General features: G+C 39.6%; 1 protein-coding gene across 1 annotated transcript in view; it reads left to right on the plus strand.

The window, feature by feature from the left end:
* The first annotated feature begins 1,457 nt into the window (after nucleotides 1-1,457).
* fgf12b (fibroblast growth factor 12b) overlaps nucleotides 1,458-16,860 on the plus strand; it is a 74,650-nt gene continuing 59,247 nt past the window's right edge. Inside the window, exon 1 of the mRNA XM_084125916.1 lies at nucleotides 1,458-1,832. Within this exon, the coding sequence (XP_083982042.1) occupies nucleotides 1,808-1,832 (25 nt within the window). The 5' untranslated portion in view covers nucleotides 1,458-1,807. The remainder of the gene's footprint in view (nucleotides 1,833-16,860) is intronic.

Consider the following 16,860-nt stretch of genomic DNA (forward strand, 5'->3'; position numbering starts at 1 on the left):
GCAGTTGTACAGACCAAAATGTTCTTTGCATTCAGAATAGATCCAGATAGATTTCAGCCTATCGTGATACTTCACTGAACGGCCCATTTCACATGTATTTTGTGTATTTTCAAAATACAAAAATTTCTGCACAGTATTTTGGTATTTTATTTTTTATACATTTCAACTGATATTTTTTTATTTTAAATACGTTTTCATGTATTTATGCCCATCTCTGGTTCTTCCTCAGAAGCGACAAAAGGCCCATATTGGGTTCCCAAAGAACCTTTCAGTGGATTTTGCTTTTATTATCAATTCTCATGGAAATTAAATACCATAATACACCCTTAATAAAAAAAAATTATATGTATATAAAAAATAAACACAAATGTTTAATTTCTGTTTTTATGGACCTATTTTTTATATCTAATTTTCTTATTTTATAGGTTTTATTTACTTTACAATTATGCTATACAAATAAAGATATTATAGCTTAATTATTTTTATTATAATTTGAATTTGAAAAACATAACAGAAAAAACCCCACTAATGTCGACAATTATTTAATAAACTGATTGACAATCATGTAAAAACAACTGTTTCCCCCCCTGTTTTTATGAACCAATTATTTTTATAGGCTGTTTTATGGCTTATTTGTATTTTTTGGTTATATTGGTGCTATTTATTTTCGTTGTTGTAAATAAAACAAATTGTTTTTTACAAAAAAAGACTATTCCAGTCTTTCTGCTTCAAAATCCGACGTTTAATTCACTGTTTTAGCCTATGCTTGCCATTTCTTTGTTTACTTATTAAATTTACTTTTTGTTTTAGTTTGTTTCTACACCAAATATAATTTGAATTTTAAATGTATTTCTTAATAATCCATTCTCAGTCAAAGTAAAACCACTACACTCATAATAGCTTGTAAAAACAAACTCAAATGTCAAAAATGATTCAGTAAATCGATTGAAAATGAGATATCATTGTTCTATATCTGATATGATCATATCTGATACCATCATTGTAAGGATGATTGACCAGAGGATCACATCAGGCCGCAGTCTCCGTTTATGTTATTTTATTTGATTGATTTTAAAGAACAGTCAGGGGGTAAACAATGAGTAAACAAAACAAAACAAAACAAAAACAAACAAAAAAAGAAAGAGAAGAAAAAAAAGACAAATATATAAAGAAACAGTTACAAACTTAAAAGTTAAACAAAAATGTGAAAATTAAACAGATTGAAACACACTTTGCAGCTTTCTTATTTTTCAAACCCAATATTGTGTTTAGGTATAGCTATTGTTGAATTTCTGATATTAAAAGTAAAAACAAAGGCTTGTTTCCATCAAATTTACATTCATGACTATAATTTACCTAAAAGAAGAAGCAGATTAATTAAGTAACATTCCTTATAAGAAGAGTAAAAAAACAATACACCACATTTTCAAAGCACAGTTGAAAGCTGGGCAAGGCTCCGTTAATATGAGGTGTCACATGACACCTGCTGTGACGTCACGCCCGTGTGTCTGATAGCGGCGGAGCTTGCGGCAGCTCCCGTTAACGGCGCGCGGAACGAGCACCAGTCACACGCACGCGCACGCTCCCGCTCCAGCATCAACAAACACCGTCCGCCACACCCGTGATTCCGCCGTCGCCTCACTCAGCACCGGACCGCGCGTGAAGTGACTGACAGCTGCTCTCACGTGAGAGTCGCGCCCCCGTGCGCCGCTGTAGCGCGAGCCAGGACCGACGCAGTCTTCCTCATCTTCAGCATCTTCTTCTTCAGCTTCTTCATCCTCCGTGACCGACAGCAGCGCAACGGGAGATGGAGAGCAAAGACAAGAGCGCCGGTGAGCGACTGACGTCATGTGTGTGTGTGTGTGTGTGTGACTGTGTGTGTGTGTGCATGTCTGTAAGTGTGTGTTTGTGTAGACTGCGGTACTCAGGTCTGCTGTCCTGACGGGGTCTGGGTGGGGTGTGGGTGTGTGTGTGTTCATGTGTGATGCTTATCAGATGCCAAGCATGTGTGTGTGTGTGTGTGTGTGTGTGTGTGTGTGTGTGTGATGTATCTGCAAATGCTTTCAGTGCCAAACATCCTGATGCAGCAGAAAAGCCTCTTGCATGTTCGGGTGGTCTTCCTCCACATCACATTCATCACAGTCCTCTGCATGTGTGTGTGTGTGTGTGTGTGATGCATTGAGTTCCATTACATGATGAAACACCTGTCTGCATCATCATACCATACGCAGTGTTTTTGTAAGCGTTTGGGTGTGTATCAGCAGAAGCCGTGATTGTAAACATCAGTTTATTAACTGTAAGGGATATTGTGTATGGAATAAGTGTGTGTTGATGATGCTCATGCATGGAAGTCATCAACATTCAGGACGCGCTCTCACTTTACTGCACCCGAACGCTCAGGAGGGAAAATTCCCTTCAAAATAAAAAGGCTTCCACATTGGAATCCATATAGAATCCATACAGTTCCATTTAGAACCTTCGACGTTTACGGAACCGTTTGAAATGCGCCAAAGGCTTATGCACTTTTAGAGGTGAAACTGAGGTGCATAAGCTCAGATCGTGAGGCCTAGACGATCAATCAGCGCCGAAACCTTCACTAATACAAACTAAACTAGTTGATGAACAGATTTGAATCCATTAACAACAGCCGGTTTTTATAGGCCAGTCATTTCTGACCGGGAACAAAAGTCGGGATTTTCAGCTCAGCATGAGGGTCAAGATGTGCCGTAGCATTAAATAACTCTCAGTATTTACTGCACCTGTGTGTGTGTGTGATGTTGCTGTGTTTTATGGCCCATATTCAGGTCTAATAAATGCATTTGGGTCATCAGTGTCCTTTAAATGCGATATATATGATGCTGTTGGTGTGTGAGGTAAATACAGCGGCCCCGAAACCCATATACACACACTCTTAAAAACAAAGGGTCTTTATTGGAATCGATGGTTCCATGAAGAACCGTTAACATCCATCGCACAAAACGTTCTTTATTAGGGGTGTAACGATATATCGTGGCACTATATACACTGTAAAAAGTGAACAGTTGGATCAACTTAAAAAAATTACTTCAATTGGTAACACCTAAAGAAATTAAGTTTTCTCAACTTAAATTATCATGTTTTATCGTGAAAAACATGATAATTTATTAATTTTTTTTAATTAAATAAATTATTTATTTTATTAAAAGTAATTTTTTTAAGTTGATCCAACTGTTCACTTTTTACAGTGTAACGCAATATAAAAATGCAACAATATGTGTTGCGGATAGTTCACCCAAAATGAAAAATTAAAGTTTTCAGAGTTTTAGTGTCAGTACTACATTAAACTACTATATATAATGTTGAATATGATGTATAATAATGCAATGAGGGAATGATAATGGCAAATGTCTGATGTTACCAGTAAAAGTGGCCGACATTATTGTAAATATATCTAGTCAGTGACAGAGATCAAGCATATTCATCTACAATATTTCAGTATTTTCAGCTTCAGAATCATGAATATTGTTATTCTGGCGTCTCTATTGTCGGTTCATTGGGTTTCCAGCATCAAGTCCAAGACTCTTCATTTACACACACAATGTCACACCAAATTTAGCATTTTAATCAACAGTTCATAACCTTTTACCATATGTCTTGGAGTATCGCAATAATATCGTATCATAAGCATTGATATCGAATCATAACATGAGGGAATCTATTCTTTATAGTGGAAAAAGGTTGTTCTTGATGGTTATTATTAAACTGTTTACTTGAAAGAGAACAGAATGATTCTTATGCAACCCTTTTAGAGAGTTTTATTTGTAAGAGTGTAAGTCACACTCAGAAAGGTTTGATTAAGTGCAAAATATCAAGCATGCAAACAAAATCTGCAGAACTCTTTTTTTTCCACTGACTTTTGCAAGTCAGTTCATTGGTGTGGCGGCGAGTGTGTGTGTGTGTGAACGAAGATGCGTTCAAGCTCGTTTCATGAGTTGCTTGAATTCTGTCCACATTATATTTTTAACATGGAAGTTTATTGGCATCTGGATCCATGAACAACATTCAACATTCATGGAAACTCTTAAAAATATAAAGGTTTTTTTCTTTTCTTTTCGAAGAAGATCTGTATAGGTTTAGCAAAGAATCTTCCAGTGATCAGTTCTTAAAAGAACCTTTTTTTTTTCATAGTGTCAAAATATTTTAATAATTCCAAAAAAAACATTTTTCCACTATAAAGAACCTTTTCTGTGAACGTGTCAGACTCACGAATCTTTAAAGCAAAAAAAAAAAAAAAAAAAAAATTAGATTTCATGGGGACTTTACAAACTAGGGTGTTTATGATTATGAAAATAAACTGATAAAATATGATTACAAACAGTAGTGTGCAACAACAAGCATCCTAACAGACTGTCTTTGTGCAGATTAAATAACTGGATGCCTCACACATTCAACAATAACGTAGATAATGTGTCCAAATTACATGTTTAACTCACTGAAAGTACATGTTGCATGCTCATGCACATTAGTCTAAACTCTCTTCTTCTAGCGTCGGTTTATTTACTCTCTGAGATCCTGTGCATCTGAAAATGCACTGAGTTGGTACAACATTTTGAATATGAAGTTGATGGTTAAAAAAAAGTACCTTCTATAGACCTTCTGTAGCTCCGCCCCTTTTCAGCGTGTTCTGTCCTCCGGTTTGTATTTCTTTATAAATCTTCCCGCTCTACTGACATTTATAACATCCGCTTCAAACATTACAGTGCTCATGATCACTTTTGTTAACTCTACAGTAAATCCACAATTACTATTCGACAGCGATGCCATAGAAATATACAGAGATAACGCAAAAACAGAAGTTCAAAGTTTCTCTGGCACATATATAGCATGAATATGGTTAATATGAATAGTTGTGTCCTAAATAAGGCACTTATAAACTATGTACCGTAACACTTTATTTTACAGTGTCTTTGTTACATATGTTACATGTACTTACCATAGTAATAACAGTAAATTATGCATAATTACATGCAACTAACCCTCAACCAAACCCTAATCCTATAGTAAGTACATGTAGTTAATTAATATTACTCAGTACTTAAATATATAATTACACTGTAACAATGACACCTTAAAATAAAGTGTAACCCAATGTACTTGTGCACTATGCACTCAACCGTATAGTGTGTGAATTTTAGGTTACACTTTATTTTTAAGGTTACAGTGTAATTATATATTTAAGTACTGAGTAATATTAAGCAACTACATGTACTTACTATAGGATTAGGGTTTGGTTGAGGGTTAGTTGCATGTAATTATGCATAATTTACTGTTATTACTATGGTAAGTACATGTAACATATGTAACAAGGACACTGTAAAATAAAGTGTTACCTAGAAGATGATTATTTCTTATATGATATAATATAAGATTATAATAATATATTATATGATTGATTAACCTTTCTAAGATTATTTTGTCCTTCAACATCATGTTCAACATCGGAGTCTGATTGCCCCTCCACTACGTAATTAAAGCTACAAAAGTCGAGTTCATGAAGTGTGCAATGTTAATTTTTTTGGTTAATTAAGTGCATCATCCAGGCCCCACTGAAGTGCCTTGAAACGCCCAGGATTAATCAGTGTGTTGACGGATTCTCCACTAAAACAGGGAGTCAGGGAGGGACAAATCAAGCTTCTCCTCCCCTTTTTTAACATACCCAATAGTGTTTCATTAATATCAGCTCGGCCAGAGCTGTTGAGCTCAGTAAAGCCGCATTTGACAGCTTATGACAGCCATAGTTTAGTAAATTCCCCTTTTTGATTGAATATGAAACTGTAACTAAAGCAAAACAGTGGTCATAATCATGCTGAGGATGTGTCGTAGCGTCGGGGGCGGGGCTTCAGATTCTAGAGAGCATTTGATTGGACAGGAAGTCTGAAGTGCAGAGTGATGTCATCAAACTATTGATCCATATTGGCGGAAGTGAGAGACTGTCAGTTTTGAACGCTTATATCTTCTAATTGCGAATTTTGTCATTGTTTTGGAGCACGCTAGCATATAGATAGCAGTAAGGCTAACGTATTCATACTCAAAGCCCAAAAACTAAAAATTTTGATTACATGGGGACTTTAAAGTGTACTTTTACTCGCACTAGTCGAGTCATAGAAGTACGCGACACCTAATGATATTCGGATGTACTATATTCTCCATGTTGTTATTATCATGTGACCCACCAGCATCATTCATGAATCCTCTCCCGTGGCCTCATGGGATAGTACAGTGTCCATCACACACACACTTCAGAATCTCTCCGGAAGAAATAGATCATCGGGGACTTTTCACCTACTGTTTTTTGAAAACTGTGTATTCGGTAATACGGTACTGTGTGCTATTATATTCGGACATACTTCTCTGTTGGCGTACTTAACAAAATTAGCAATCGTGTTGACCAATATTCATAACTCAAGTTCACACAGGTGTAGTTCGTCTCATTTACATTTACATTACATGTGTGTGATGGGTAGGTTTAGGGGTCGGGTTAGTGTGTGTGTGTGTGATGTGTGTGTGTGATGGGTAGGTTTAGGGGTAGGGTTAGTGTGTGTGTGTGTGTAATGGGTAGGTTTAGGGGTAGGGTTAGTGTGTGTGTGTGTGTGTGTGTGTGTGTGATGGGTAGGTTTAGGAGTTGGGTTAGTGTGCGTGTGTGTGTGTGTGTGTGTGTAATGGGTAGGTTTAGGGGTTGGGTTAGTGTGTATGTGTGTGTGTGTGTAATGGGTAGGTTTAGGGGTAGGGTTAGTGTGTGTGTGTGTGTGTGTGTGTGTGTGATGGGTAGGTTTAGGGGTAGGGTTAGTGTGTGTGTGTGTGTGTGTGTGTGTGTGATGGGTAGGTTTAGGAGTTGGGTTAGTGTGCGTGTGTGTGTGTGTGTGTGTGTGTGTAATGGGTAGGTTTAGGGGTTGGGTTAGTGTGTATGTGTGTGTGTGTGTAATGGGTAGGTTTAGGGGTTGGGTTAGTGTGTGTGTGTGATGGGTAGGTTTAGGGGTCGGGTTAGTGTGTGTGTGTGTGTGTGTGTGTGTGATGGGTAGGTTTAGGAGTTGGGTTAGTGTGCGTGTGTGTGTGTGTGTGTAATGGGTAGGTTTAGGGGTTGGGTTAGTGTGTATGTGTGTGTGTGTGTGTGTAATGGGTAGGTTTAGGGGTTGGGTTAGTGTGTGTGTGTGTGTGTAATGGGTAGGTTTAGGGGTAGGGTTAGTGTGTATGTGTGTGTGTGTGTAATGGGTAGGTTTAGGGGTCGGGTTAGTGTGCGTGTGTGTGTGTAATGGGTAGGTTTAGGGGTCGGGTTAGTGTGTGTGTGTGTGTGTAATGGGTAGGTTTAGGGGTTGGGTTAGTGTGCGTGTGTGTGTGTGTGTGTAATGGGTAGGTTTAGGGGTAGGGTTAGTGTGTGTGTGTGTGTGTGTGTGTGTGTGTGTGTGTGTATGTAATGGGTTGGTTTAGGGGTTGGGTTAGTGTGCGTGTGTGTGTGTGTGTGTGTAATGGGTAGGTTTAGGGGTAGGGTTAGTGTGTGTGTGTGATGGGTAGGTTTAGGGGTCGGGTTAGTGTGTGTGTGTGTGTGTGTAATGGGTAGGTTTAGGGGTAGGGTTAGTGTGTATGTGTGTGTGTGTAATGGGTAGGTTTAGGGGTCAGGTTAGTATGCATGTGTGTGTGTGTGTGTGTGTGTGTGTAATGGGTCTGTTTAGGGGTCGGGTTAGTGTGTGTGTGTGTGTGTGTGATGGGTAGGTTTAGGGGTCGGGTTAGTGTGTGTGTGTGTGTGTGTGATGGGTAGGTTTAGGGGTCGGGTTAGTGTGTGTGTGTGTAATGGGTAGGTTTAGGGGTCGGGTTAGTGTGTGTGTGTGTGATGGGTAGGTTTAGGGGTTGGGTTAGTGTGTGATGGGTAGCTTTAGGGGTCGGGTTAGTGTGTGTGTGTGTGATGGGTAGGTTTAGGGGTCGGGTTAGTGTGTGTGTGTGTGATGGGTAGGTTTAGGGGTCGGGTTAGTGTGTGTGTGTGTGATGGGTAGGTTTAGGGGTCGGGTTAGTGTGTGTGTGTGTGTGTGTGATGGGTAGGTTTAGGGGTCGGGTTAGTGTGTGTGTGTGTGATGGGTAGGTTTAGGGGTCGGGTTAGTGTGTGTGTGTGTGTAATGGGTAGGTTTAGGGGTCGGGTTAGTGTGTGTGTGTGTGATGGGTAGCTTTAGGGGTCGGGTTAGTGTGTGTGTGTGTGATGGGTAGGTTTAGGGGTCGGGTTAGTGTGTGTGTGTGTGTGTGATGGGTAGGTTTAGGGGTCGGGTTAGTGTGTGTGTGTGTGATGGGTAGGTTTAGGGGTTGGGTTAGTGTGTGTGTGTGTGATGGGTAGCTTTAGGGGTCGGGTTAGTGTGTGTGTGTGTGATGGGTAGGTTTAGGGGTCGGGTTAGTGTGTGTGTGTGTGATGGGTAGGTTTAGGGGTCGGGTTAGTGTGTGTGTGTGTGATGGGTAGGTTTAGGGGTCGGGTTAGTGTGTGTGTGTGATGGGTAGGTTTAGGGGTCGGGTTTGTGTGTGTGTGTGATGGGTAGGTTTAGGGGTCGGGTTAGTGTGTGTGTGTGTGTGATGGGTAGGTTTAGGGGTCGGGTTAGTGTGTGTGTGTGTGTGTAATGGGTAGGTTTAGGGGTAGGGTTAGTGTGTGTGTGTGTGTGTGTGTTTGTGTGTAATGGGTAGGTTTAGGGGTCGGGTTAGTGTGTATGTGTGTGTGTGTAATGGGTAGGTTTAGGGGTCGGGTTAGTGTGTGTGTGTGTGTGTGTGTGTAATGGGTAGGTTTAGGGGTCGGGTTAGTGTATGTGTGTGTGTGTGTTTGTGTGTAATGGGTAGGTTTAGGGGTCGGGTTAGTGTGTGTGTGTGTGTGTGTAATGGGTAGGTTTAGGGGTAGGGTTAGTGTGTGTGTGTGTGTGTGTAATGGGTAGGTTTAGGGGTCGGGTTAGTGTATGTGTGTGTGTGTGTTTGTGTGTAATGGGTAGGTTTAGGGGTCGGGTTAGTGTGTGTGTGTGTGTGTGTGTAATGGGTAGGTTTAGGGGTCGGGTTAGTGTATGTGTGTGTGTGTGTTTGTGTGTAATGGGTAGGTTTAGGGGTCGGGTTAGTGTGTATGTGTGTGTGTGTAATGGGTAGGTTTAGGGGTCGGGTTAGTGTGTGTGTGTGTGTGTGTGTGTGTGTAATGGGTAGGTTTAGGGGTCGGGTTAGTGTATGTGTGTGTGTGTGTTTGTGTGTAATGGGTAGGTTTAGGGGTCGGGTTAGTGTGTGTGTGTGTGTGTGTAATGGGTAGGTTTAGGGGTAGGGTTAGTGTGTGTGTGATGGGTACGTTTAGGGGGATAAAATATAGGCCTACAGTTTGTGCAGTATAAAAACCATTACATCTATGGAATGTCCCCATGTAGATAGCTAAATAAACGTGTGTGTGCGTGTGTGTGTGTGTGTGTAAACTGATAGTCAGGCGGTTGATGCTCACAATTGATTTTGGCTCTGACTGTCAGACGGCGGGACAACAAAGTTAAACACTGTCTCACTCACTCACTTACACACACACACACACTCACACACACACACAGTCTCTCTTCAGAGTGTCTTGGTTTCAGCTGAAGGCGGAGGGTGAATGTTGTCTGAGACTTAGACTTGATAAATAAAGTCTGGTCCACATCGCAGCTTATTTCAGCCAACAAATAAAACGGAAGAGTCTGTTGCAATGAGCATCTCCACACACAACACACAACCTGCTGTTTGATGCACTTATTAGCAAATAACTGTGGTTGGTAACTTTACATGATGAGTCAGATGGTGTTTTCGGTGGTTCTTAATCAAAATATGCTCAGAAGTGGATCAGAGTTTAGTGATGTCGTGGCTAAACACAGGTTTTAGACACAGGCTGTGTTTGCTAATGATTCATCCTAGTACAGGTGAATGCTGGGAAATGGTGGGTCACCTGAGAGCACTTTGTTTTCTATCTCTTGGGGATTTTAAAAGGTGCAGTGTGTGTGTGTGTATGTGTCATTTCTGCACCACTAGCAACCCTGTTTTATATGTATACACTACCCTCCATAAGTTTGATTTGATCAAAACTACAGTAAAACAGTAATATTGTGAATTTAAAATGTGTTTTCTATGTGAATAAGCTGTAATTTATTACTGTGATCAAAGCTGAATTTTCAGCATCATTACTCCAGTCTTCAGTGTCACATGATCCTTCAGAAATCAGTATAATATGATGATTTGATGATCAAGAAACATTTATGATTATTATCAATGTTCATATTTCTGTGGAAACTGTGATACTTTTTTCCCAGGATTCTTTGATGAATAGAATGTTCAAAAGAACAGCAAAACGATTGCGAAATGACGGCGTTTCCATTAACCGATGTTATGCGACTAAAACTTCATTTTTTCCTTTCGCGATCAGTAAAATCATTTCAAAATGGAGGTTTATGTACTATATCCCAGCAACTGCACTAGCCATTATTATTAATGGAAGGAGACGTATGTGTGTTTTCCAAGCATTAATGGTGAGGAGCGACCCTTATTATACTTGAGAGCGGCACATATGAGATGTTTCTCCCTCATCTCTGCATTTATTTTCCGAATTGCCTGAAAAGCACCTCATGCGAGCGTAAAAACTTTTTTTGCGATAAATGGGAGTTTTTGCGAAAATTACATGTTTCCATTGGGCGTATTTTAAATTCGCAATTTCAATTTGCGCAATTTGAAGGGTAATGGAAACACGGCTTGTGTTTTGTAGAGATATTTGAGTGTTTGATATGGTGTTTGTTCTAACAGCAGGTGGCAGTGTAGAGGGAGATGGAGAGAGAGAGATAGAGTGTGAGAGAGGGAGAGGGAGAGAGAGAGAGAGAGTGGGAGAGAGAGAGAGTGTGTGAGAGAGAGGGAGAGAGAGAGAGTGGGAGAAAGAGAGAGGGAGGGAGGGGGAGAGAGAGAGAGAGAGAGAGAGGGAGAGAGGGAGGGAGGGAGGGGGAGAGAGAGAGAGGGAGGGAGCGACTTGATCTATCTATCTATCAAACCTCTCTTCACATTTCCTCATGTTCTCCATTTTTCTGTGTGTGATTAAATGTCAGTAATGAAATCATTGATTTGTGTGTGTGTGTGTGTTGTGGTGTTGTGGCCTCATAACCTTGGCTAGGTGGAAGTGTGTTTTGATTTATGCCTCATCTCTGATCTGTCCCTCTCTCACAGACACACACACACACACCAGCTCTCACATGGTGACACACCGTAAACAAGATTTGTTCACACGACCTCCCCATGTCATAGAGTTCACGAACAGAGTGACATTTCTCACCAATAACACTTAAACAAACAACACCAATTCAACATGAGGACATTTATGCGTTCACACACACACAGCTCACACAAAAGGGAAGTTTTATTGTATCGTGTGTGTGTGTGTTGTGTATACCTGTATTTTAGGGGTGGACGATCTGACGATTTTATATCGTGATCGATCTTGAAGACGCACTCAAACTTCCTTCAAGCGAATCGCAGAGATCGTGATGTTTTATGTCACACTGCTGGAGTTATTAAAAGCGCATTAAACTGCGAGAGAGACTGATTTCTACACGCATTCTGTGTCACGCTGCGAAGTGTACTTGGGGTTTCAAGCTTAAACGCACACAAAAATATGTCAAAACGTCCATATTTGCGAGTATTTACATAAGATTATATATTATTTACATTGTGTCTTCAGTGAATAAACAGTTGGGAAAGAAATCGGATGTGTATCATTATATTAGACCCGTGCATTTAATGCAAAACGGCTGCCATCTGTCAGAGCATATGAGCGGAGTGGAGCGGTGAGAATCTCAGCTCATCGCTCACGGAACTGTTCACCCCTCCGCTCCCCCGCTCAAAGCTACATCAGGCCGCTCCGCTCATTATCGCTCAGCGCTCAACGCAGTTTGCTTTGCGCTCCACTCAAATCGCCCCCCGCTCGCTCCAAAAAAGGAAAAAAATCTACATGTATATCACTTGTAGCGGTCCCCAACCTTTTTTGCGCCACGGACCGGTTTAATATCAGACAATATTTTCACGGACCGGCCTTTAAGGTGTGTGGCGGATAAATACAACAAAATAAAATGATACGACCGGCATAAAAACTGGGGTATTTTTTTAAATAGCCTATAATAATAAACGTGAATCCAATGTGTAGGCCTACTAGCAACTTTATTAGCAGCGTCCTCTAAAACAACTGAGAAAGTCTGAACACAAACAAAATGCCCCCAAAAGAAGAAAATCTCCATGTTTTCGGTGCTGATGCATTCATGTAACATGTAAGGGTGGCGCTGCCAATAAAGCACCTAAAAGCTGTCACAACGAACCGGCAAAATTAATGATTATGAATATGTAAAATATAACAGGAGACATTTTGATTGTTTACTAATAAACCGTTTTTTTTTTTTTATGTCTGTGTCGGCTGGAAAGATGCTGACTCGCGATCTTCGCAGTAGTGAACGCGCCAGAGAGAAATGCACATTTCATACGGATTACATAAGAGTGCAGTCTGTTTTCTTTCGTTTTGAATTGTTCTGTTTAAAAGTAGACATTTCAAGCTTTATATAGGCTATATGTCTCAGGTCTGTGAGGCAAGTAGGCTATACGCCGAGTTTCGGTTCATTTATGAGACCAGCTCCAGTTCAGCGCCGGCGTCTCCGTGTCGTGATTATCTAATTTCTAATATATTTACTTCTTATTTATTAAATCCAGACAATTGGTTGATGAAACATTGATTAAAAATAAGATACAATTAATACAAAACGAAATTAAATTTAAAGACAGGCTTTGTGCTTTCTGTTTGAGGTCTCAGTGAAAGTTTTAAAGCAGTCTTTTAGTGTCGCTTTCAGAGCGCTCACGTCCGTAACGGAGAACTGTCACGTCCATAACAATGTTTTTTTTTTTTTGTTGTTAAATAAATTTCTAAATAAATGCGAATTACAGTCCAGTGCGACTTAGGCTAGGCCTATATATGTTTTTTCTTCTTCATGGCGCATTTTTTGACTGATGCGACTTATACTCCGGAGCGACTTATATTAATAGTAGGCTACACCTGTATGACTTCTCATTTTCCTTTTTGAAGTACTTTTTGAACTCCATTATTGAGCAGAGTTTTGACTGAAAATAGTCTACTGTTGATGACTGTGCAAGACAAATGGATTCAGGGTCAGGCTTGACTGAGCATGCTTCAGACTCGTGGTGTGAGTGGAACGAAACTGGAGCGGGAAATAGGGCGACGCTCCGTCCTTTTGAAATTGCCGCTCTGCGCTCTGTCCAAGATCCGCCCGCTCGCACTCCCCGCTCGCTCCCGCTCCACTCCGCTCACATGCTCTGCTATCTGTCATTAATGTTAAACTGAAGGCAAAATCACTCGCTACTCTGGACTGAGTAACTTTAGTAGCTTTAATAAGTGATAATACAGTGAAGACTACGCAGTGTTTAAACGTTTAACTCTGGGTTTAATGACTATTTTGACAACTGATTGTTTAATGCAATACTGTGTTTTAAGTTGAATAGATCAGTTCATATGCTTGTTCAAAATATGAAAGATCGTTATTGTTTGTTATACGACCGTGATATCTATATATAAGATCGCCCTCAATGTCCAATCATTAACCAGAAAAAAGTCACATGACTACGTGCTCTAATTGGCTGTGAGTCACTATGTATGTTTACATGCTTGTTGGAATGAATCCCGTCCGATTTTATATTCCGAACGTTCTGTTTAAGCCTAAATGTTGCATGAAGATTCACAAATTCATGTGCATTACATGTATTACAAACAAAACTTAAAGGGGTGGTATAATGCCCTTTTCACAAGATGTAAAATAAGTCTCTGATGTCCCCAGAGTGGACATTTTGCTCAAAATACCCCACAGATATTTTTATATAGCATGTTAAAATTGTCCATTTTTGAGGGTGAGCAAAAACACACCGTTTTGTGTCTGTCCCTTTAAATGCAAATGAGCTGCTGCTCCCGGCACAGGGGGGCGGAGCTTCAAGAGCTCGTGTCCTTTTACCTCACACACACACGCACTGAACATTTCAAAAACTTTTAGTCTTTTATGTTCAAACCGGAGTCAGACAATGATGGAGAGACTCAAGAAGAAGTGACAACATATAGAAGCAACAGGACATTTCTGAATTTATGAATTTATGAAGCTTATGTGTAGTTATCTTCTAGTCATTGATTAGCATATTCTGTCATGATAATCTATAAATCGTGTTCAGGGGGCGGGGTTTATGTAAATTCTAGGGTTGGTGATGTCACTAACCCGGGAGGAATGTGGTGTAGTCTCTACCAGCCGTTTGTTGTAGTCCTTAAAAAGCGATTTCTTTAAAAGCAAATATCTCCCTTTGCTTTGAACTTTGAGCGTTGTAACTTTGCAGATGTTGTTTATGCTCAAACAGCAACATTACACACTAACTAAAGTTAGAAAAGTGAAATCATAATCAACCACCCCTTTAATAGCGCAGAAGAGCTACCATAAGCATAATTCTCATAATTGTTCTTTTTACAAAGTAAGTTGACATATCAGAAGAGTTTTCCTCTCCACTCACTGACTAGTTCATAAGACATGTGACATAAATAATCATACGCATATTGGTAAGATGTAAAATATATGTAAACTTCAAGCTCAATTTACATAAAGCATTTTCAGATTGAGCCATTGGTTGATTTGCTTGTGAACGCAAGCCATGTGCAGCATTTCCACTTTCAGTAGGACAGAAACAGCAGTCGACACTGAAGAGTTGTTCAGGACACGGTGTTGCTGTAAAACAGTCTGTAGTGTTGTGTTACAGCAGAGCGACCCTGCTTGTGTAAGATCACTGGAGAAAGCCATCCGTTAGCATGGCAGCACACACTTCTGAGGTTTCAGCAGCCGTTTGAGAAGAGTCGATAGAGAACTGCACAATGTAAAAAAGGAATTATTGAGAAATCTTCTAAATTCTTAAAGGGGCGGTTGATTATGATTTGACTTTTCTAACTTTAGTTAGTGTGTAATGTTGCTGTTTGAGCATAAACATCATCTGCAAAGTTACGACGCTCAAAGTTCAAAGCAAAGGGAGATATTTGCTTTTAAAGAAATCGCTTTTTAAGGACTACAACAAACGGCTGGTAGAGACTACACCACATTCCTCCCGGGTTAGTGACATCACCAACCCTAGAATTTACATAAACCCCGCCCCCGGAACACGATTTATAGATTATCATGACAGAATATGCTAATCAATGACTAGAAGATAACTACACATCAGCTACATAAATTCATCAACTAACCATTCAGAAATGTCCTGTTGCTTCTACATGTTGTCACTTCTTCTTGAGTCTCTCCATCATTGTCTGAATCCGGTTTGCACATGAAAGGCTAAAAGTTTTTGACATTTTCAGTGTGTGTGTGTGTGAGGTAAAAGGACACAAGCTCTTGAAGCTCCGCCCCCTGTGCCGGGAGCAGCAGCTCATTTGCATTTAAAGGGACACACACAAAAAGGTGCATTTTTGCTCACCCTCAAAAAGTGACAATTTTAACATGCTATATAAAAATATCTGTGGGGTATTTTGAGCTAAAACTTCACACACACACTCTGGGGACATCAGATACTTATTTTACAAAATAAGGGCATTATACCACCCCTTTAAAGGGATAGTTCACCCAAAAATGAAAAATCTGTCATTCTTTACTCTCCCTCAAGTTGTTCTAAACCTGCATGAGTTTCTTTGTTCTCCTGAACACAAAAAGAAGATATTTAGAAGAATATGGGTAACCAGACAGTTGATGGACCCCATATTGACTTCCATAGTGTGGAGGAAAAAATAGTGAGTGAGTAAAAGATGACATAATTTTCATTTTTTTTGGGTGAACTATCCCTTTATGTTACACTGTTTTGTCCATTTGAATTTGTTCCTTTACTAAAAGCAAAATGCCTCATTCAGTCAAAATAATAATAATAATCAAGGCAACATCAGATGTATTAGTAAATTTACAATTAGTAAAACAATAAATTATTGATCTATCATTCTTGTAGCTATATAATATATATATATATTAAATATTTTATAAAGAGGTTAGTTCAAGTCCTTGATTCTGATTGGCTGTGTTTTATTCACGATAAAACACGGCTTTGACGCTTTACCCAACGGTTCTATGTATCTCTACACAACACCCCTAGCAACCACTCTTAGCAACGTAAACACATGTTCTCATTGTTCATCGACGCTTATAGAGTAGTAGAGTATTGTGAGAGATCGAGTAAGCGAGTGTAACTTACTTGCATTTACAGTAGATATTTTCCTTCAGGTCAGTCCTATATCCGAAATAAAATATCCGTTTGAATGTCTGTAGCGATATACTGTCCTTTTAACACGCAATTGCGACTTTATTTCACGCAATTCTGACTTTATATCTCGCAATTCTGACTTTATTTCTCAGAATTGTGAGAAATAAACTCACAATTCTGAGATAAAAAGTCCAATTCTAAGGAAAAAAAGACGGACTTTTACCTCAGAATAGTTTATATCTCACAATTCTGACTTAATAACACGCAATTGCGACTTTATTTCACGCAATTCTGACTTTACATCTCGTAATTCTGATAAATAAAGTCAGAATTGCAAGATGTAAACTCACAATTGTGAGATAAAAAGTCGCAATTATCTTTTAAAATGTTTTATTCTGTGGCGGAAACAAGCTTCCATAGCAATCAGTGCATGCTGGGAACTCACAAACCCTTAACATTTTAGCAGTAGACTATGTTTGACTAGTTGACAACATTCTGTCGGTCTGTGGGTTTTTATATTAGTTTCAAGTAATTCACACTTCTTATTTGTGACTCAAAAGC

Source organism: Abramis brama (assembly GCF_963993115.1).
Source record: "Abramis brama genome assembly, chromosome: 10".
NCBI lineage: Eukaryota > Metazoa > Chordata > Actinopteri > Cypriniformes > Leuciscidae > Abramis > Abramis brama.